The sequence below is a fragment of the Callithrix jacchus genome, chromosome 10, assembly GCF_049354715.1.
Source record: "Callithrix jacchus isolate 240 chromosome 10, calJac240_pri, whole genome shotgun sequence".
Classification (NCBI taxonomy): domain Eukaryota; kingdom Metazoa; phylum Chordata; class Mammalia; order Primates; family Cebidae; genus Callithrix; species Callithrix jacchus.
In genome coordinates this window covers 11,604,744-11,625,370 of record NC_133511.1, presented here as the reverse complement: position 1 = coordinate 11,625,370, position 20,627 = coordinate 11,604,744, and the positions used below count along the sequence as shown (strand labels likewise).

Sequence of the window (20,627 nt, the reverse complement as noted above, 5' to 3'; positions counted from 1 at the left end):
TCCACTGTGCCTCGTTCCTATATTTTACTTTTTTTTTCTTGTGCCCTAATCATTGCACTATCTTGTAGCCATACTTCTTCTATGCAATCCATTCTGTACTCTTAACTGTATCATTTTCATCCACTCCTTCTCCTCCCAGTTTAAAAGCCATTAATGATTTCCTATCACCTATAGGATAGAGTTCAAGCTGCTTAGCCTGGCACTCAAAAAGCCCTCCACAATCTCGTTCTTTTTTAGCCACCACTTCTGTAATGTTTTTAAAAGCACATAAGCATCTGGGTTTACACAGTGGCTTGGCTCATGCCTGTAATTCCAGTGCTTTGGGAGACTGAGGCAGGAGGATCACTTGAGCCCAGGAGTTCAAGATCAGCCTGGGCAATATAACAACAATCCATCATCTCTACAAAATATAAAAACTAAAAAATTAGCCAAGTATGGTGATGCATGCCTGTAGTCCCAGCTACTCAGAAGGCTGAGGTGGGAGGATTATTGAGCAAGAGAGGTTGAGGCTGCAGTGAGCTGTGACCACGCCATTGCACCCCAACCTGGTCAACAGAGTGAGACTCTGCCTCTAAAAAAAGGAAATCACCTAAGAGATTTTTAGATGACCAGAAACTCCAAAGGAATCAATAGAGCAATAGACCATTGTGGTAGCCAGAAAACCTGATATGCCTAAAGCAGCATTAATAGAAAACCAAAGTGATGAGAATATTGATTATTCCGCTGAAGTCTATTCTAGTCAGTTCATGACTGAAATAATAATTTTAGGTCTAGATGTTAAATTTAAAGTTATGTTGTCAAAAGACACTATGTTAAAAATAAAGTTATCTGGGTAATATGTAATGTGGAAAGTGCTATATGATATGGTTGAAAGAACAAGACATGGCCGAGTGTGGTGGCTTACCTGTAACCCCAATATGTTGGGAGGCTGAGGGGGGCAGATTGCTTGAGGCCAGAAGTTCAAGACTAGCCTGGGCAACATGGTGAAATCCAGTCTCTACAAAAAATTATCCAGGTGTGGTGGCATGTGCCTGTAGTGTCAGCTACTCAGGAGGTGGGGGTAAGGGGACTGCTTGAGCCTGGGAGGAGGAGGTGGCAGTGAGGGGAGATGACACCACTGCATACTCAGCCTGGGTGCATGTGCAAACAAAAAACAAAACAACAAAATAAAAGCGAAAGACAAAACTAGACACAGCTGGGAAAGGGAAGCCTCAGGAAGACACCATGGTTTATCTTTAAATATCAGAAGGACTTTCAAGTGAGAAAAACAATTGCATCTGTTTTCCAGAGAAGTTAGAGAAATGTAGATTTTGATTCAACAAAAGGAAGAATTTATAATAGTTAAGTCAGTTAAGTCCCCCCCCCCCAAAAAAAAATGAAGGGCCAGTTGCAATGGCTCACATCTGTAATCCCAGCACTGTGGCAGGCCAAGGCTTGAGGATTGATTGAGTCCAGGAGTTCAAGAAAACCTGGACAACAAAGTGAGACCTTGTCTCTACAAAAAGCAAATATTAGCTGGGTATAGTGGCACACACCTGTAGTCCCAGCTACTCAGGAGGCCGAGGTGGGAGGATTGCTTGAGCAAGGGAGGTTGAGGCTGTAGTGAGCCATGATCATGCCACTGCACTTCGGCCTGAGCAACAGAATGAGACCCTGTCTAAAAAAGAAAAGAAAGAATGTGAAACAGGCTACTATAGGAAGTTCTAAGTAGTCTGTCATTCAGAATGTCCCAGAAGAAGTTGATTAATAACTTTAAAAGAATTTGAATGGAGTGGGGATTTGGACTAAATCAGAAGTTTTCCATTTTTTTCTAGCTAAGAAACCCTTTCCCTTAAATAAAGCTCAATTGCAAAACGTATCAGTGTGAAGCTATTCAGGTTGAAGTTTAAGTAGAATCTTTTCTGATTCTTTTTCTTCTCAACTGGATTCCAGAAAGTTGACAATAAAAGCTAATAGTTTTTATAATTTATATTCACAGTGTATATCCCCCATGGTGTATTATGTGAGGTTTGATAAATATTTATTGAATGAATGAACAATTAAATATGTCAAAAGTTATTTCTCTGGGGCATGCTTTCATTTTTAATAGACAGCAATCTTTTAACCAAAAATCAAATTCCTCAAATGAGGTCCGTTATCCTGGAGTTCCACAGATTCCTAAGAGGGGTATATGAATGGGTCTCAAGAGTTGTGGGAACCTATTCAAATTGTATTGCCAAATTTCGGAGCATGTGTATTTTCCTCGTAAGAGCAGCTATAGCTTTCTTCAGATTTTCAGATGTGTCTATAACCCCAAAAATTTAAGAAACAACTACTTTATTTTAATTGAATTGAACTGAATTTTTTTGAGGCAGGATCTCACTCTGTCACCCAGGCTGGAGTGCAGTAACATGATCTCAGCTCACTGCAGCTTCTAGCTCCCTGGCTCATCCTCCCACCTCAGCCTCCAGAGTAGCTGGGACTACAGGCATGCACCACCAGACCTGGATAATTTTCATTTTCTGTAGAGACAAGGTTTCACTCTGTTACCCAGGCTGATCTCCAACTCTTGGGCTCAAGTGATCCTCCCGCCTTGACCACCCAAAGTACTGGGATTACGGGAGTGAGCCACTGCACGCAGCCAAAGAACAACTACTTTAATGGAAGAATTATAGGTATCTATTACAGCCTGATAAAATACGTATTTGGAGGCAGGAAGTTCTTTTGAATACCCCCAAATTGTGTACCTGCATGTTCTCTTTATTGCAGAGAATAACTGAGGGGACAGACCCTCAGGCTTTCCTAAATACATTATACCCCCCAGAGGATGCGAAGGTAATGGAGTTCCATGATAATGGAAGAGGCTTCTGTGTCTGTGCCCCAGTGTATGCGTACTCAGGCTCTTGAAATCAGTGACCATTTCAGTGGACAGACCTGAGTAAATGAAAACAAAGTATTTACTCCAGGGCTTCAGGCAACTCTCACCAGCCAAAAACCATTTTCCCAGCCCCTACCCAAAAAGGCCCAGACAGTCTGGAGACCCTTGTTTTTGTGTCTCTAATCACCAGCTCAGACAGTGCCCTCTGGACTGTTTGGATGGCATATCCCTTTTCCCTCCCAGGATCACTCTCTCTTTTGTTGCATTGTGAGAAAATTATGGCTGGGAATTTGATCTGGAGCCAGAGTCAGCTTCCGGGTGTGATCTCAGCATCCAAGTGCGAGCTCAGGGTGCTATGACGTTTGGTACATCAAACTGAGGAGCTTTTTGTCTCGTTGGCTGTGACCTCCTCCCTCCCTCCCCTTCCCATCTTCCCAGCCACAGAGTAGGGAGCAGCACAAACAAGGCCCTGAGATTTGGGTTTATTCACCTCCACCCAAAACTAAACCAAGGCTAGGACATGTCCCATGGGACCAAACCATACATTGTGGACCATGCACCTTTCCCTTCCCCCAAGGATGCTGCTACCTCTGGAGTGGTGGGCAGCTGCCCATATCACCGTGGGAGGTAAAGAGGGATTTGCTGGTGCTGGTCTGTGGCAATCAGGGCTCAACTATGGCTGCCTCCTCCTCTTCCTCTGGATCAGGAGGCGCAGGGAGCAGGGAGATGTAGACCTCGTTGACCTCTGTGTCCAAATGTCGGCCACCCCGAGGCGCTTCCAGGTTTAAGATGCCATCATGGGAGAGAGCAGCTCGGACCCGCCAGGGGTCTACGTCAGCAGGCAGGACATAGGTGCGGCAGAACTCTCGGGACACGAAGCCGTGGCGGTCCAAGCGCTGGGGGTGCCGGGCAGACACCTCCAGCAGGTTATCTACAGTCCTCACAGTTACCTCGTCTGGGGTAAAGTGGCTCACATCCAGAAATGCCTGGAACTTGCCCTCACTGAGCCTAAGCTCGGAGGCCCCTGCCCTGCTACCCTCCCCAGCTGGGGCAGCGCGAGGCCGGACATAGTAGCCATGGTAGAGTGTGGGGGTCAGGATCTCTTCCGGCAGGAGGCCTAGGGGGCAGAGAGAAGGCAAGAGGCAGGATGAGGGAGGATGAGGTGGGCACAGGGGCGAAATGGGAAATCTGGAGAGGGGGGATTGGGAAGAGCAGGAGGGGAGTCAGGAGGAGCAGGGAAGGGAACCGGAGGGAGGCCACACAGTAGCTAGGAGGAGAAGGTAGCTGGGAAGAGGGGAAAGAGGAAAGGAAAAGGAGGAAAAGGAAGGGGAGGAGGGAGAGGAGGAGGAGGCACCAAACTGGGCCTGGGTGGATAGAAGGGGGACAAGGAGGCACACTAAGGCAGCAAAGGGCAGGTATCAGCACTGCAGGCACCAAGTCTGTCTTGAGGTCAGCAGGAATGGGAAAGAGCCCTGCTTGGAGGGGATGAGGGGAAGTCTGGGGTGGGGGATGACTGGCTTCAGGAGATCAGTTAAGCCGAGTGGGGTGGAAGCCAGTAACGCTGGGAGGTCAGCCCAGAATTTCGGGAGGGTGGGAGGCAAGGGGGTGGCGTCTGTGCCATACCTTCTCCAAAGCGCTGCTCACCCAGGCGACTCGGGTTGGCAAATTCGTACTCGGCGGTGGCTGGGTGGGCATGTGGCACTGAGCGGCCCGACATGGCTGCAGAAGCAGCGGAAGCCCTGGTCCGAGGTGCAGCCCCAACAGACGCAGCGCGACCCCTCCAGCTGCCGGGAGAGCTAGGGCTCAATAGGAGGTGGGGGCGGGGTCGACACCACCCAAAATAGTGCCGTGCCTCTGCGGGGGAGGGGTGGGGAGTGGGGGCCCTCAGTGAGAGCAACAGGGTGTAACCAGTGCCGCCCGGACCCCTAGTCCCCTCCCCCGAACACTTCAGCTGTTGCAGGGGGTCTGAGAGGACAGCTGAAGGTCCTGGCTGGGAACAAGCTGGGGAGGGGGAGCTAGTGGTGTCTAGGACATGAAGAGGCCTTGCTGAGACCCTCACGAACGGTTTCCACGTTTCCACAGCACATTTCCTCCTCCTCAGTGGCAGGCACTGTGCACCCAATAAATTCCTAAAGCTCTCCTGGATTTAATTAATGTTCTGAGAGCCACATAGGATGAAAGATGCAAGAAGTCTTTTGCTCTTTCTTCAGGGGTGAGGTCTTTCTGCCCAGATGTCAGGGTCCTCCCCTGAACCCAGGTCAACCCAGGGCACGAGGCAGATGGCTGGTACTGACATGTTGACCATCACTGCTCTCTTCTAAGGACTCACAAAGAGTTAATGTCCCTGGGGCCCAGCCTAGGAAGATTCCAGTCCCTGCCCAGGCCCAAGATAGTTGCTGGCCTGATTCCCTTGGCATGCAGGACTGGAGAGGAGGAGGAGGGGCACACCCCCCTATGCCTGCTTGGGATTCCTGACTCTGTCCCAGCTTCAGAGAACAGGGGTGGGGGTGGGTGCCCATTGGGTGTGGACAGAAAGCTAGTGAAACAAGACCATGACAAGTCACTGGCCAGCTCAGACGTGTTTGTGTTTCTCTTTTCTTAGCTCAGTGAGTACTGGGTATGTGTCACACTGCCAAATCCCCGATCACAAGTCTCCATGAACCGGCAGTGAGCTAGGATAATAAAACCCCTGACATCACCATTCCAGAAGCTTCACAAGACCGCATATATAAGGGGCTGGCTGTAGCTGCAGCTGAAGGAGCTGACCAGCCAGCTGACCCCCAACACTCACCTAGCCACCATGGACATCGCCATCCACCACCCCTGGATCCGCCGCCCCTTCTTTCCTTTCCACTCCCCCAGCCGCCTCTTTGACCAGTTCTTCGGAGAGCACCTGTTGGAGTCTGATCTTTTCCCAACATCTACTTCCCTGAGCCCCTTCTACCTTCGGCCACCCTCTTTCCTGCGGGCACCAAGCTGGTTTGACACTGGACTCTCAGAGGTGAGTCTTCCCCTCCCAGGATGGGAGAGTCCTTACTGGAACATCCTGGAAACTTCTCCATCCATTTTTCTTTCCTTCCCTGCCTAAACAATTTTAGGCACATGTGTGTCCAAAAGTGAAGAAAAATGAGGTTGCTAGTGCCTTCCTCCCCTGTCAGCTATTTCTATTTGATGGTCCTCTGTATCCCATTTATTACATTTTTCTATGCACCGTCGAGTTCATCCTCTGTCCCCTAACTTCTCTCTGCAGGATACCCCTTTCTAGTTTGGTTCATAACGATCTGCAGGGAAAGAGCTGCCTTCGAACTCCTTTACTCATCTCTTCTAACACCTCAGACTCTTGACCAATTTTACCATCTCAGGTTTCAGAGCCAGGAGAGAGCCCTGCCTCATCCTGAGCTGTTCATCCCCACTGGGTGGAGCTGGGGCCAACCACCACTATTTTCTGCCTTTCTATTCCTTCTTCTAGGATTTTCTGGGTCCCTTAAGGCTGTGACAGAGCACTGGCCTGGGTCCAACCAAGCCTTATGAGGAAACAATATAGGTCTAGTCTTGGGATCCCCCACTTGTCCTGAGAGGGTGGGAGAAAAGGGTGAACAAATAAGGTTGACCGAAGCTGTTACAGATAACACTCTGGTTTAAAAATATTTGAGTGTGAGTAAACAGGACCTGAGTGGGCAAGGGCTTTGGAAGGACAAGCAGGACCAGCAGAACATTCCAGATTGGGTGGGTGGAAAACTGGCAAAGAGACCTGAGCAAGAAGAAGAAAGGCCTTTGTCTCACAGACAAACCACAAAGCCAGGCATTGGAGTCAGAGAGGCAGCAGATGCCAGGCCTGCACCCATCTTTGTGACTGGTCCCCTGGGTGATCTGTCTTCTTCTCTGTCCCTGGAAATAAAGTTTAGGTCTGATCACCACGAGCCTTAGGTATCACTATGGTGGCTCCCTGAAGCAGAGAGCCGTGTTTATTTAAAAAGGCGATTTTCTTTAAGCAGAAAAAAGAAGGATGAATTACCTGGACAGAAAGCAACTCTGCAGAATGGTAAGACAGCACCAGTATAATTAGTATTTTTGCCATCTTTTTCCAACCCCATTCTCTTACCTTGCTATTTTTAGATGCGCCTGGAGAAGGACAGGTTCTCTGTCAACCTGGATGTGAAGCACTTCTCCCCAGAGGAACTCAAAGTTAAGGTGCTGGGAGATGTGATTGAGGTGCATGGCAAACATGAAGAGCGCCAGGTATGTAGCTTGTTTTTGGTTTTTGTTTTCTGCTCATTCATTCAGTGCATACTGTAATAGTCTCAGTAGAGCTCTCAGCTTCGGAGGCTGGCTACATTCCAGTCCCAAGCCATAACGGTCTGGATCAGGGCTTACAAATCAATGTCTGGAAGACTAAGTTAGGGAGAGACCTACTGCTGTCATGACTGTTGTTATGGCCAGAGATGCGGCTTTTGTTTTATTTGATCACCTTAGATGGGATGCTGATGCCCCATCAAGGCCAGTGGTTCTGAATCTCGGCCACATTAGAATCACCAGGGGAACTTTCAAAAATCCTAATGCTCAGGCATACCCCAGACCAATTCAGTCAGAATTTTTAGGGATGGGACCCAGACATCAGCATTTTTTAAGGTGATTCTAATCTACAGTCAAGGTTGAGAACCACCGATTTAGGGTTAGGGTTGTAAGACACCTAGTTGCTTTGCATAATTACATTAACTACATGTACCCTGAAGGCTCTTGAGTTGTGACTTCTCTTTACTTGTGCAAGAATCCACGTTTCATCTTTAGTCCATCTTAATGCTGAACCACTTGGTTTGTCTAAATTTCAGTCTTCAGTCCCCCTGTAGCCTATGTGGAAATCAGTTAATGAGAGCCTGTTTGGTTACATGCTTGAGAGTCGGCAGGCATACGGGTAAAGGTCACCTACCCTTTGTGGGAATTCTGACGAATGGAACAGCTTCTCATGACTTTGTGAGAGGGCTTTAAAATTGTTTCTTACCAATTAATGATAGCTCAGAACCTGTGCATCAACTAGTACAGTTTGTCCTTAGTAACGTCCTCGAGCTGTTTCCATTTTGCTCATATGATTTAGGTTTGGGTTATAGTCTCCTTGGATGGAGTCATTTTTCTTCTTCTTCTTCTTTTTTTTTTTTTGCAGCAGTCCTATTGTTCTGGAACATTCTGGGACATTCCTGAAGAGTCAGGACAATTTCCGGGTTTCCTCAGGGACTCAGATTCTAAATGAGATTCCAAATTCTGTAGGCCCAGCCAACAGAATTTGATCTAAACCTTTGGGAAATACCCCTAAACATGTCTATGCCTCTGGGTTTGAAAAACAATGATGTATTGGGCTGTTTCAGACTTCTCAGATTCTCACTGGTAGGAATGACTCTACCTAGGCAACTTCATCTTAACTCCAAACCTGAAACAAAGAATTATTTATTCTTCCTATGTTGTCATGGCATCTGGTCTCACCTAAGGGGAAATCGGGATGCTTGAGTTCTGGGCAGGTGATAATATTTCCTGTTTTTATTTCTCTGCCTCTTTCCTCATTCTCTTGGGTTAGGATGAACATGGTTTCATCTCCAGGGAGTTCCACAGGAAATATCGGGTCCCAGCTGATGTGGACCCTCTTGCCATTACTTCATCCCTGTCATCTGATGGGGTCCTCACTGTGAATGGACCAAGGAAACAGGTCTCTGGCCCAGAGCGCACCATTCCCATCACCCGTGAAGAGAAGCCTGCTGTCACTGCAGCTCCCAAGAAATAGATGCCCTTTCTCGAATTGCATTTTTTAAAACAAGAAAGTTTCCCCACCAGTGAATGAAAGTTTTGACTAGTGCTGAAGCTTATTAATGCTAAGGGCAGGCCCAAATTATCAAGCTAATAAAATATCATTCAGCAAGAGATAACTGTCTTGTGTTTGAATATTCCATACACTTTTAAATAAATGTACAAATGCCACAGATCCATTTATGATTGCATTATGATTTAGAGGACGCCAGGGATTTTAGAGTCAGAATGACTGGCTCCACCATTTACTAATGGTATAAATTTAGGCAAGTTGCTTAACCTTTCCGGTCTTCAGGTTTTCCATTTATAACATGGGTTACTGAGTTGTGCAGAGCTATTATAGGAAGTAAATTAAGGAGAAGCAGCAGAAAAAGCCCCTGGCAGAGTTCAAGGAATATTAGTTACTTTCTCTCTGTCCTCTTTGATTTTAGCCCTTAGTTTAAAGGACTGGAGCAAATCTGAATGAACTCTGGATAACGCTATTTAAAAGCCCTTACTGCATCTCTGAAATTAATTACATCGCCAGAGAGGACATGGTGACCCTAATATTGTTTGACATTTTCCTATTGCTAAACATTGCCTTCAGCTGATTTACAGGGGCAATAAATAGGACTTGGGTGATTATAACCTAACAAGCTCTGAGCTATAGTCTAAATCAGTGGCCCCCAACCTTTTTGGCACCAGGGACTGGTTTTGGGGAAGACAATTTTTCTGTGGCCCCAGGGGAGCAGAGGATAGTTTCAGGATGATTCAAACATTAGATTCTCATAAGGAATGCACAACCTAGATCTCTCACATGTGCAGTTCGCAGTAGGATTCTGCTCATATGAGAATTTAACGCCACCATTGATCTGAGAGGAGGCAGAGCTCAGGTTCACTCACCACCTACTGTGCAGCCTGGTTCCTAATAGGCCACAGCCATGGTTCCCGATGGTCTCTATGGCCTGGGGGTTGGGGATCCCTAGTCTAAATTATCTAGCCAACACCTACTAACCTAAGGCCAGGAAATATCCAATTCACATAATACTTAAGTTTTAGAATTACAATTAATAACTGATCAATAAGTGGTTCTATTATTTAGCTTAAAGACATACCACTGTACAAAAAAAAATCCCCCCCCCCCCCCAACAAAAAGCAACCCTCCATTTCACTTCTGTGGGTCTGGACCAACTTCTGATTCACTTGATAAACAGCACTGCTGCAGGTGATCTGGTGTAAATGTTTACTGACAACTCTTATTTTTTCTTTAGCAGCTTCCAGCTAATTTTTCACTTCTTGCAAAATCAGAAATGAGTCAGTTTGGGGGACTGACCAGGGTTTTGAAACATTCTGTATGAAACAATTGCTCCAAATGTTTTTATGGCATAGAGGGAAACAACACATACGGGGGCCTATCAGAGGGTGAGAGAAGGGCAAGAATTGGGAAAAATACCTAATGGATACTAGGCTTAATACCTGGGTTATGAAACAATCTGTATAACAGACCCCATGACACATGCTTACCTATGTGACAAAATGAAGGACAAAAAAGGTCACAGTGAGATACCACTGAGCCCCTATTAGAATGACTAAAATGAAAAATTGACTATACTAAGTAAAACAAAAAATAAATACACAAACTTAAAACTTAACAATAAAAAAATTCATGGTACAGGGTGTGGAGGTAGGATGATACAAATCGCAAATCTATACAGGTTCAAAATGCTTTCTCTTAAAAAACAATTCCCTAATAGTCTGAAATGCTGTGATCTAGCCAGAAGTTTACAGTCAATGTTCGTGGCTCTGTAGCAGACTCTGTTGGTGCCTAACCAACAGCTATTTAACACCTTCAGCCTTGCCAACAGTACCCCAAATCGGTTTATGTATACACCATATTCTTCCTAGCCATGTCCTTCAGAGACGTGAACTCAAGCTCCAGCCACAGGACGTCTATCTTGATTAGTCCAAAGAAGCAGGAAAATTCTCTTCTTGATTTTCAAGATTAATCTTGAAAGTGCTATGACTCAATTATGGCAAATGAGACAGGAGGGAAGTCTGTTGGAGATGCTTCTAGAAAAAGTTTCTAAACTAAGAGCAAGTTTCTAAAGGATTCAGAGAGAGAGAGAGATCTCTTTTTTTTCTTGCTCTGGATGTTGGAGCATGAGAATGTGATGCCTGGATTACTGTAGCCATTTTGAAAACATGAGCGGGGCATTCACAATAGGCTGAGCACAAAGACAATAATCTCAGGTCCTTAATGGGTCAATGAATTGCTGAATTAGCCAACTCTAGAGTTTCCCTACTTCAGGCTGACTGATTATGTCTTGTTTTTGTTTAATAATCTATTTTGATGTGGGTTTTCTGTTACTAGCAAGCAAAAACATCTGATATTATAAAGGCTGAATTAGATAGTACAAAATAACCGAATGCCTGGAAGCCATGTGTCAATTTTAATCATTTTAGTGAATTACCAATTCCAAAGCAATGATTGCCTTGGTTTTAAATAAATCACAACTTTGACTATTAGAGAATGAAATGTGTTTCAAACATGTGCAGGATTACATGTTTTTGTTTATTACCATAAGTGTCTAAGTTAGACTGGTTTTCATTGTTATTCTTTCTACACCACACCCTTTGCTGTGGCTATGCACAGCTAATATTTTATATATTATTTTATACTAATATTTTAGCATAGGACTATTCTAGTACAGTACATTTGAAGGGTTTTTTTAGCTATATAGCTAGCTCATCCAGGATTCTACTTCATTCCCTATATCTGAATTATGCCAGAAGTTTATGGAGGCAATTCTAAATAGCATTTGTTTTATTTTTTAATATTAGCTAACATTTACTGAACACTATATTAGTCCATTCTCACATTGCTGTAAAGAACTACCTGAGACTGTGGAATTTATGAAGAAAAGAGGTCTTCGGGAATTCAAATGGAGATATTCAATAGATAGTTGGATATTTATATCCAGTGTTCTGGAGATGTATTTGGGATAGAAGTGTAGGTTTAAAATTTGGAATCATATAGATAGGAGTTAAAGGCATAGGATAGTATCACCGGGGGGTAGAAAAAGAGGAGCAAAAGGGCGAGCCACAGAATCACTGGAAATGCAAACTTAAGGGATTGGCAGAGAAAAGTAAGCTCATAAAAGAGACCTAGTAATAATCAGAGAAATGAGAGAAAAACACGTTTAGCACAATGTCACAGAAACCAAGGGAATAAGATTTCAAGAAGTAAAAGGTGGGTGGTCAAGTGGACTATCAAATGCAAAATCTAAAAGTAACATATGAGCTGAAGTATCCACTAGATTTGGTAAAACTTTCACCGTCATAGAAACACTTTTAGGAAACTGGTGGGTCAAAGAGGAAATGGGAGGTGGATTTCTTGACAAGATAGAGCAGTAAGCTCATATCTGATGCAATCCCGCGGCTGTAAACACACAGCAATGGTAGAATTTTTAAAGTAGAAAAGATAAATGATAATACCGACAAATTAAATTATAAAATATTTAAATAAATAAAATTTAGGAGGATGGGTCTATTAGACTCTAGATAAAAGACAGTGGCAGCTGATGAGTTCAACTCCTACAGGTAAAGGGACTAAAAGTGCTCAACCTAAGACAGAAGAAACAATTGGATCATGACAGCCAGTGGCTGTGGTGGGATTTTCCCACTTGTAAAAGAAAGACAGAAAAATCCTGTCCATCTGCCTTCTGGGGTTATAGTTGAATAGAAACTGGGCTTAGTGAGGTGGAAAGACCAAGATATAGCCTCCTGATTCAGAATTTACACATGATATCTTTTTTTTTTTCTGAGACAGAATCTTGTTCAGTTTCCCAGTCTGGAGGACAATGGCACAATCTCAGCTCACTGCAACCTCTGCCTCCCGGGTTCAAGCGATTCTCCTGCCTCAGCCTCCCAGTAACTGGGATTATAGGCACCCGCCACCAGGCTTGGCTAATTTTTCTGAATTTTTAGTAGATATGGGGTTTCACCACATTGGCCAGGCTCGTCTAGAACCCCTGATCTCAAATGATCTGCCTGCCTCAGCCTCCCAAGGCGCTGAGATTACAGGCATGAGCCATTGCACCCAGCCTACATGTGATATCTTATAGCTCAGTGATAGCATCCAATATGACAGCAGGACAGTAGCCCCATTCATCATTACAAAATCCCATTTAGAACTGGGAAGGAGAGAGATGTAAGAAGCGTGATGAAGGCAACTGCAAAACTACTAGAGAATAAGGAATGGTGGACATAGAATCAGAGAAATAAAGAAGGAAAAGCAAACTGAGAATCTATTAAAAACCAACATTCCAAACACATGAAGAAATCTCATAGTAAGAAAGATAGGCAACAATAAAATCAACAATAAGAAAAATGAAGGACCTTGGAACCCACCCATTCTTTTACTTTAAGAAAAAAACAAGTAATTGTTGCAGAGGTATTTTATATTTCTGTATTTTGCAGCTGCCTTTTGGTAAGAAGCACCTTTTCCAAATTAAAAAAATTTTAATAAAAATTAAAATGAGGTGCTTGAAGCAGTGGCCCACACCTCTAATCCTAGCACTTTGGGAGGCTGACACAGGTGGATCACCTGAGGTCAGGAGTTCAAGACCAGCCTGGCTGACATGGTGAAACACCATCTCTACTAAAAATACAAAAGTTAGCCCGGCATGGTGGTGCCTGCCTGTAGTCTCATCTACTCAGGAGGCTGAAGCAGATGAATTGCTTGAACCTGGGAGGCAGACATTGCAGTGAGTTGAGATCTCACCAGGCACTCTAGCCTGGGCAACAGAGTGAGACTCCTTCTCAAAAAAAAGGGGGAGGAATAATTTTATTTAGAAAGGGCAAGAAATACTAAATTAAAACAAGCAGAATTTAAAAATAGGATGGACATGAAAAAACCATTTAGACGTATTAGAAACTGATGTTATGAATGCTATCAGGAACAAAGTTACACGTTTACAAATTGAAAGAAAGCTGAGGAATTCACTCAGAATACAGCAAATTAGAGGAAAAGATTTTTTAAAATAAGAACAGTTAGGATATATGGAGGAGAAAATGAGAAACCAACATGTATCCAAATAGGTGCTTCTAAGAATTAATAGAGACAACGATAAAGCTTTATTTGAAGAGATTTTTCAGAATTGAAGATGTGAGTCTTCAGATATTGGGCAGGATACATAATACTAAATTGCACTTAAATATATGATTGTGAAAATCCAGAACAATAAGGATCAGAAAAATCTTAAAAGGTCTGAGGACAAAAAGGTGTATTAATTACAAATAAGTTACGATTAGATTGACAGCAGACCTCTCAGCATCAGTAAAAATCAAGACAATAGAGTCATGGCTTCAAAGTACTGGTAGAGTAGAAATAGTTGTTAACTCAGAGTTTTAGGTAAGTTATCACTCAAAGTACAATATGCCACGAATGCAAAGATGGCTCAATATTGGAAAATCTCTATAAATTTACTATATTAATAGACTAAAAGAAAATAAATCTTATGATTATCCCAACTAATGTGTGGTTCAGCTTCTCTATTTACATGGAGGGAAACTTCTGTTAGAAAATCAGAAATAAAAGAAATTTCCTCAAGTTGGTAAATACTATATAATAAAAACTTAGTGCAAACATTATAGTTACCAAAGAAAATTTAAAATCATTTCATTCCTTTGAATATCCTGAGCAAGACAAGGATGCCCATTATCACTCTTAATATTTAATACAGCAGTAAAGGTTCTGACCAACGCCATAACAGAAGAAAACGCAAAGAAGAGGTGTAAGAATTGGAAGGATAGAGATGAAACTGTTATTATTTATAAATGATATAATAATCTGACAAAACAACCTCAAAAGAATCAACAAACAGGTTGGGCATGATAGTTCATGCCCGCAATCCCAGCACTTCGGGGTGCTGAGGTGGGAGGATCGCATTACCTCAGGAGTTTGAGACCAGCCTGGACAACATGGTAAAACTCTGTCTCTACTAAAAAAATTAAAAACAAAAACAAAAAATTAGTCAGGTGTGGTGGTGCACACCTGTAGTTCCAGGTACTTGGGAGGCTGAGGTGGGAGAATCACCTGAACCTGGGAGTTCGAGATTTGAGGCTGTAGTGAGCCAAGATCACATCACTGCACTCCAGCCTGGGGAAATGGGAGTGAGACCCTGTCTCAACAACAACAACAACAACAACAAATCAGAATCAACAAACTATTAGAACTAACAAGAGAGTTCAGCAAACTTGCAGAACACAATCTCAGATTATGGAATACTGTGCTGGTTATCTACTTCTGCATATCAAACTACCTGAAAATTTAGTGGCTTAAAACAACATTCCTTTTATTCAGTCTTACTAGGTGGTATTCAGCTGGTAGACAGTCTCATCTATAGGTTTTAAGTAAACTTTCATTCCTGATACCTTGGCACGGACGGTTGGAAAGCTGGGGCTCAGATGGGCTTCTCTCTCTGTCCACATAGTGTCAGGTCTCTCTACAAGATCTCTCTAGCAGATAGACTTCTTACATGGCGGCTTCTCCGGGAAGGAGTGTTCCAAAAGACGGAAAGTGGGAGCTGCAAGGTTCTTAAGAAATTTACACAGTGTTTCTTTTGCCATATTTTTTTGACCAAAGCAGTTGCAAAGCCTTTCTACATTCAAAGGGAAGGGCACAGACCCCCTACCTCTTAGAGGAGGGAGAGTAGAAAAGTTTTTGGCCAAACTTAATCCTCCACAGGAGCTTACAGAGAGGGAGAAAATATATAATATCACAAAAATTCACAAGGAATAATGGCATTAATAGCAGTAATATACAAGGAACTCCTGAGAATAAGCCAAGGACAGCTATTCCAAATTAAAAAAAAAAAAAGACTATGCACAGGACATTTATCCAAGTGGAAATCAAGAAGCCAACATGGATACAAAGGAATGCTGAAAATAACTAGTAATCACGAAATACAAATCAAAGTAACAACAAGCTATTTCTTTACAACAGTGTTTCACAATATTGGTATTACCAGTATTTTGGGCCAGACAATCTTTTGTTGTGGGGGCTTGTCTGTACCTAGTAGGATATTTAGCAGCATCCCTGGCCTATACCCACTAGCTGCCAGTAGACACCCCCCTTTGGAAAATAAAAAATATCTCTAGAAATTGACAGTTATCTCCTGGGGGATAAAATCATCCCAGGTTGAGAACCATTGCTTCATACCTATCAGCCTGGCAAAAAATAGAAAGCTGGTTAATGTTTTTTTTTTTTTTTTTTTCTTGAGACAGAGTCTCACTCTGTCGCCAAGACAAGTGCAATGGTGAGATCTTGGCTTACTGCAACCGTGGTTTCCCAAGTTCAAGTGATTCTCCTGCCCCAGCTTTCCAAGTAGCTAGGACTACAGACATGTGCCACCATGCCTGGCTAATTTTTATATTTTTAGTACAGACAGGGTCTCACCATGTTGGCCAGGCTGGTCTCGAACTCCTGACCTAAGGTGATCCACCTGCCTCGGCCTCTCAAAGTGTTGGGATTACAGGTATGAGCCACCACGTTAATGTTAAGTGTTAGCAGAGATATGGCAACATAGGAAGCCTCGGGCCTTGCTGGTGGATGTGTGAGTGGCACAGCTATTCTTGAGAGCAATAGTCAAATTAAATGTAGATATACCTCAGGACTCACCAATTCAGCATGTGGGTAATTTGCACAGGTCCACAAAGGAATATATGTGAGGATGTTCTCTGCAGCTTTGTCTGATAATGGGGAGTTGGAGGCAAATTAAAATGTGGTGGCAGAATATCCTGTCCAATAATAGCAGACATATTTTTCTCAGTGCACATAAAACCTTCCATAGGACAGAGCATGAGTTAGGCCACAAAACAAGTTTTAACAAATTTTAATAGACTGAAATCATACAAAGTATCTTTTCTGATCACAATGAAATAAAATTAGAAATCAATAACAGAAGGAAAAATGGAAAATTCACAAACTAAACAATACACGCTTAAACAACTACTGGATTTTAATTTCTTCTTTAGAAGAAATCATGAGGGAAATTGGAAAATATCTTGAGACAAATGAAAAAGGGAACACAGCTGAGTGCCGTGGCTGACCCCTATAATCCCAACATTTTGGGAGGCCAAGACAGGTGCATCACTTGAGCTCAGGAGTTCTAGACAAGCCTAGGCAAAATGGTGCAACCCTATATCTACAAAAAATACAAGAAAACAGCTATGCATGGTGGTGCATGCCTAAAGTCCCAGCTACTCAGAGGGCTAAAGTGAAAGGATCCTTTGCATCCAGGAGGCTGAGACAGCAGTAAGCTGTGTTTGCACCTCTCTCTCAAAAAGAGAGAGAGAAAGAGAGAGAGAGAGACAGAGAGAGAGGGAGAGAGAGAGGAGAGAGAGACAGAGAGAGAGAGAGAGAGAGAGAGAGAGAGAGAGAAGAGAGGAGAGAGAAAGGAGAGAGAGAGAGAGAAAGGGGAGAGAGAGAGAGAGAAAGGAGAGGGAGAGAGAGAGAGAGAGAGAGAGAGAGAGAGAGAGAGAGAGAGAGAGAGAGAGAGACCCTGTCTCAGAAAAAGAAAATAAAAGAAAGAGAGGCTGGGCACAGTGGCTCACACCTATAATCCCAGCATTTTGGGAGGCTGAGGCAGGTAGATTACTTGAGATCAGGAGTTCCAGACCAGCCTAGCCAACATGGTAACACTCAGTCTCTATAAAAATACAAAAATTAGTTGGGCATGGTGGTGCATGCCTGTAATCCCAACTACTCAGGAGACTGAGCCAGGAGAATCGCCTGAATCCTGGAGGTAGAGGTTGCAGTGAGCAGAGATTGTGCCACTGCACTCCAGCCTGGGCAACAGAGCGAGACTCTGTATCAAAAATGAAAGGAAAGAAGGGAGAGAGGGAGGGAGGAAGGGAGGGAGGGAGGGAGAGAATACAACATACCAAAACTTATGGGGTGCAGTAAAAGTAATACTAAACAGAACTGTATATCTGTAAACATATACAGTAAGTCCTCACTTAACACACACTGTCAATAGGCTCTTGGAAACTGTGACTTTAATAAAAACTATTTTACCACAGGCTGATATAAACAAAACCGTATTTTTGGTCATGAAAATATCACTAAACAAAAACATACTTCTGGTCACAAAAACATCACTAAACTTCTAAATAAAGACGAAAACACTTTCTTTTTAATTTAAATTTTTGTGGGTACCTAGTAGGTATATATATTTATGGGGTACAAAAATTAGTTGGGCCTGGTGGCATGCACCTAGCTCCTTGGGAGGCTGAGGTGAGAGGCTTGCTTGAACCTGGGAGGCAGAGGTTGCAGTGGGTCAAGATCGTTCCACTACACTCAACCCTGTCTCAACAAAAAACAAAACAAACAAAAACCAAAAACCAGGCTGAGCATGGTGGCTCAGGTCTGTAATCCTGGCACTTTGGGAGGCCTGGGCAAGTGGATCACCTGAGGTCAGGTGTTCGAGACTAGCCTGACCAACATGGAGAAAACTCATCTCTACTAAAAATGCAAAATTAGCCAGGCACGGTGGCACATACCTGTAGTCCCAGCTATTCGGGAGGCTGAGGCAGGAGAATCGCCTGAACCTGGGAGGCGGAGGTTGCAGTGAGCTGAGATTGCACCATTGCACTCCAGCCTAGGCAATAAGAGTGTGACTCTGTCTCAAAAACAAAAGAAAACAAAACCCAAAACTAAAAGTTTTGGTCCATTGTTAGAGTTAGGAAAAAAAGGTTTTCCTTTAAGATCAGGATCAAGACAAGGATACCCACTTTTGCGACTTCTATTCAGTGTATCATTAGAAGTTCTCCTCAGAGCAATTAGGTAAGAAAAAGAAATAAAAATACCCACATTGGAAAGGAAGAAGTAAAATTATCTGTTTGCAGATGACATGATCTTACATGCAGAAAACCCAAAAGATTACACACACACACACACACACACACACACACCCCGATTAGAGCTAATATACAAATTCAGCCAAGTTCCAGCACACAAAACCAACACACAAAATACAGTTCCATTTCTATACACTAACAATTAGTAACCTGAAAAAAAGATTAAGACAACAATACTATTTACAATAGCATCAAAAAGACTAAAATTCTTAGGAAAAAAACAAGAAAGTAAAAGACTTATCCGTGTTCATGAATTGGAAGACTTGATATTGTTAAGGTATCAATATTAGCCATACTTACTACAGATTCAACACAATCCCTATCAAAATTCCAATGACTTTGCAGAAATAAAAAAATATATATCCTAAAATTCATATAGAATCTCAAGGAACCCTGAAGAGCTGAAACAATCTCATAAAAGAACAAAGTTGGAAGACTTAGACTTTCTGATTTCAAAACTCTGATTACTATAAAACTACAGTAATCAAAATGGTGTGATATTGGCAAAAAGGCAGAATATAGATTAATGTAATAGAATACAGAGTCCACAGATAAACCTTAGTGCATATGGGCAAATGATTTCCAACAAGGGTGACAAGACCATTCAATGGGGAAAGGACAGTCTTTTCAACAAATGGTGCTGGGAAAACTGAATATTCACTTGCAAAAGGATGAAGTTGGACACATACCTTATACTACAGATAAAAATTAACTCCAAAAGTTTCAAAGACCTATTTCATTTATTTTCATTTTATTTATTTATTATTTATTAATTTATTTTGAGACAAGAGTTTTGCTCTTGTCGCCCAGGCTGGAGTGCATAGCATGATCTCAGCTCACTACAACCTCTACCTCCTAGGTTTAAGCAATTCTCCTGCCTCAACCTCCTAAGTAGGGGATTACAGGCATGTGCCACCACGCCTAGCTAATTTTGAGTTTTTAGGAGAAATGGGGTTTCACCATGTTGGCCAGGCTGGTCTCAAGCTCTTGATCTCAGGTGATCTGCCTGCCATGGCCTCCCAAAGTGCTGGGATTACAAGCGTGAGTCACCATGCTCAGCCCAAGACCTATTTTATAAGAGCTAAAACTATACAACTCTTAGAAGAAAATAGTCGGAGAGCTTTGTAACACTGTATTTGGCAATGGTTTCATGGATATAACACCAGAAGCACAGGCACCACCAACAAAAAATAAATAAATTGGACTTATCAACATTAAAAATTTTTTTGCATCAAGGGATAGTGTCTAGAGCATGAAACAACATATTCCTCTCTTGCCTGGGACCTAGTTTTCAGTGACATGGCCAAATGCACCAAGAAAGTCGGAATGAGGCCAGGCCGTGGCTCATGCCTGTAATCCCAGCACTTTGGGAGGCCAAGGTGGGAGGATCTCTCGAGGTCAGGAATTGGAGACCAGCCTAGCCATCATGGTGAAGCCCTGTCTCTACTCAAAATACAAAAACAGGCAGGCATGGTGGTGCATGCCTGTACTTCCAGCTACTAGGGAGGCTGAGGCAGGAGAATAGCTTGAATCTGGGAGGCGGAGGTTGCACTGAGCTGAGATCGCACCACTGCACTCCAGTCTGGATGACAGAGTGAGACTCTGTCTCAAAAAAAGAAAAGTCAGAATGATCAGTAAATACTGGACCCTCTATGGGGCCTCCATCCAGAAAATGGTGAAAGAAACTGAAATCAGCCAGCACACCAAGTACAGTTGCTCTTTCTGTGGCAAAACAAAGATGAAGAGACAAGCTGTGAAAATCAGGCACTGTGGTTACTTCATGAAGACAGCAGCTGGTGGTACCTGGACCTACAATACCACTTGTGCTGTCACATCAAGTCTGCCATCAGAAGACTGAAGGAACTGAAAGGCTGGTAGATGCTCCTGCACTCTTTGAGACATCACTGGCCTATAATAAATGGGTCGATTTACATTAAAAAAGAGAGCCAGAGAGTGAAACAACAGTCTACATGATCAGAGAAAATATTTGCAAATCTTCTATCTGATTAGAAGTTAGTACTGGAACATGTAAGGATGTATAAAGAACCCCTACAACTCAACAACAAATAAATCAACA

The 20,627-nt window shown here is 43.1% G+C and overlaps 4 protein-coding genes across 7 annotated transcripts in view; 3 read left to right on the top strand and 1 right to left on the bottom strand.

The window, feature by feature from the left end:
* The window catches only part of LOC118145697 (uncharacterized), a 70,001-nt gene extending 64,404 nt beyond the window's left edge, over positions 1–5,597 (top strand). The window contains exons 1-2 of one of the 3 annotated variants that reach the window (XR_013523047.1): positions 4,232–4,306; positions 5,460–5,594. Coding sequence is in view for 2 of the 3 variants with exons in the window: in XM_054241551.2 (XP_054097526.1) it covers positions 5,460–5,517 (58 nt within the window). In the remaining variant the exon portion in view is untranslated. Of the gene's footprint in view, positions 1–4,231; positions 4,307–5,459 lie in introns of those variants that run through there. The other 2 variants (XM_054241551.2, XM_078339446.1) reach the window with 2 other exon arrangements.
* On the bottom strand, positions 3,324–4,667 carry HSPB2 (heat shock protein family B (small) member 2). Its single transcript, XM_002754380.6, has 2 exons — positions 4,481–4,667; positions 3,324–3,974 (listed from the first exon to the last, which is right to left on the bottom strand). The coding sequence occupies exons 1-2, from the start codon at positions 4,572–4,574 to the stop codon at positions 3,520–3,522; spliced, it is 549 nt and encodes a 182-aa protein (XP_002754426.1). The 5' UTR covers positions 4,575–4,667; the 3' UTR covers positions 3,324–3,519.
* Positions 5,598–5,611: 14 nt separating the features above from the next.
* CRYAB (crystallin alpha B) lies at positions 5,612–8,764 on the top strand. Of its 2 annotated transcripts, none has more exons than XM_035264518.3 (3): positions 5,612–5,858; positions 6,974–7,096; positions 8,424–8,764. In XM_035264518.3, the coding sequence occupies exons 1-3, from the start codon at positions 5,658–5,660 to the stop codon at positions 8,625–8,627; spliced, it is 528 nt and encodes a 175-aa protein (XP_035120409.1). In that variant the 5' UTR covers positions 5,612–5,657; the 3' UTR covers positions 8,628–8,764. The 2 variants fall into 2 exon arrangements, with proteins under 2 accessions (XP_035120409.1, XP_035120410.1); XM_035264519.3 differs by lacking the exon at positions 5,612–5,858 and adding an exon at positions 6,730–6,899.
* Positions 8,765–20,060: 11,296 nt separating this feature from the next.
* On the top strand, positions 20,061–20,551 carry LOC118145623 (putative ribosomal protein eL43-like). Its single transcript, XM_035264304.3, has one exon. It carries the CDS (start codon positions 20,178–20,180, stop codon positions 20,406–20,408), a length of 231 nt encoding a protein of 76 aa, XP_035120195.1. The 5' UTR covers positions 20,061–20,177; the 3' UTR covers positions 20,409–20,551.
* The last annotated feature ends 76 nt before the right edge of the window (positions 20,552–20,627 follow it).

Coding starts and splice junctions, on each gene's coding strand:
- HSPB2 (XM_002754380.6), bottom strand. CDS start 4,574: ATGTCGGGCCGCTCAGTGCCACATGCCCACCCAGCCACCGCCGAGTAC. Junction 3,975..4,480: donor TGAGCAGCGCTTTGGAGAAG/GTATGGCACAGA, acceptor TCTGCCCCCTAG/GCCTCCTGCCGGAAGAGATC.
- CRYAB (XM_035264518.3), top strand. CDS start 5,658: ATGGACATCGCCATCCACCACCCCTGGATCCGCCGCCCCTTCTTTCCT. Junction 5,859..6,973: donor TTGACACTGGACTCTCAGAG/GTGAGTCTTCCC, acceptor TGCTATTTTTAG/ATGCGCCTGGAGAAGGACAG. Junction 7,097..8,423: donor GCAAACATGAAGAGCGCCAG/GTATGTAGCTTG, acceptor CTCTTGGGTTAG/GATGAACATGGTTTCATCTC.
- LOC118145623 (XM_035264304.3), top strand. CDS start 20,178: ATGATCAGTAAATACTGGACCCTCTATGGGGCCTCCATCCAGAAAATG.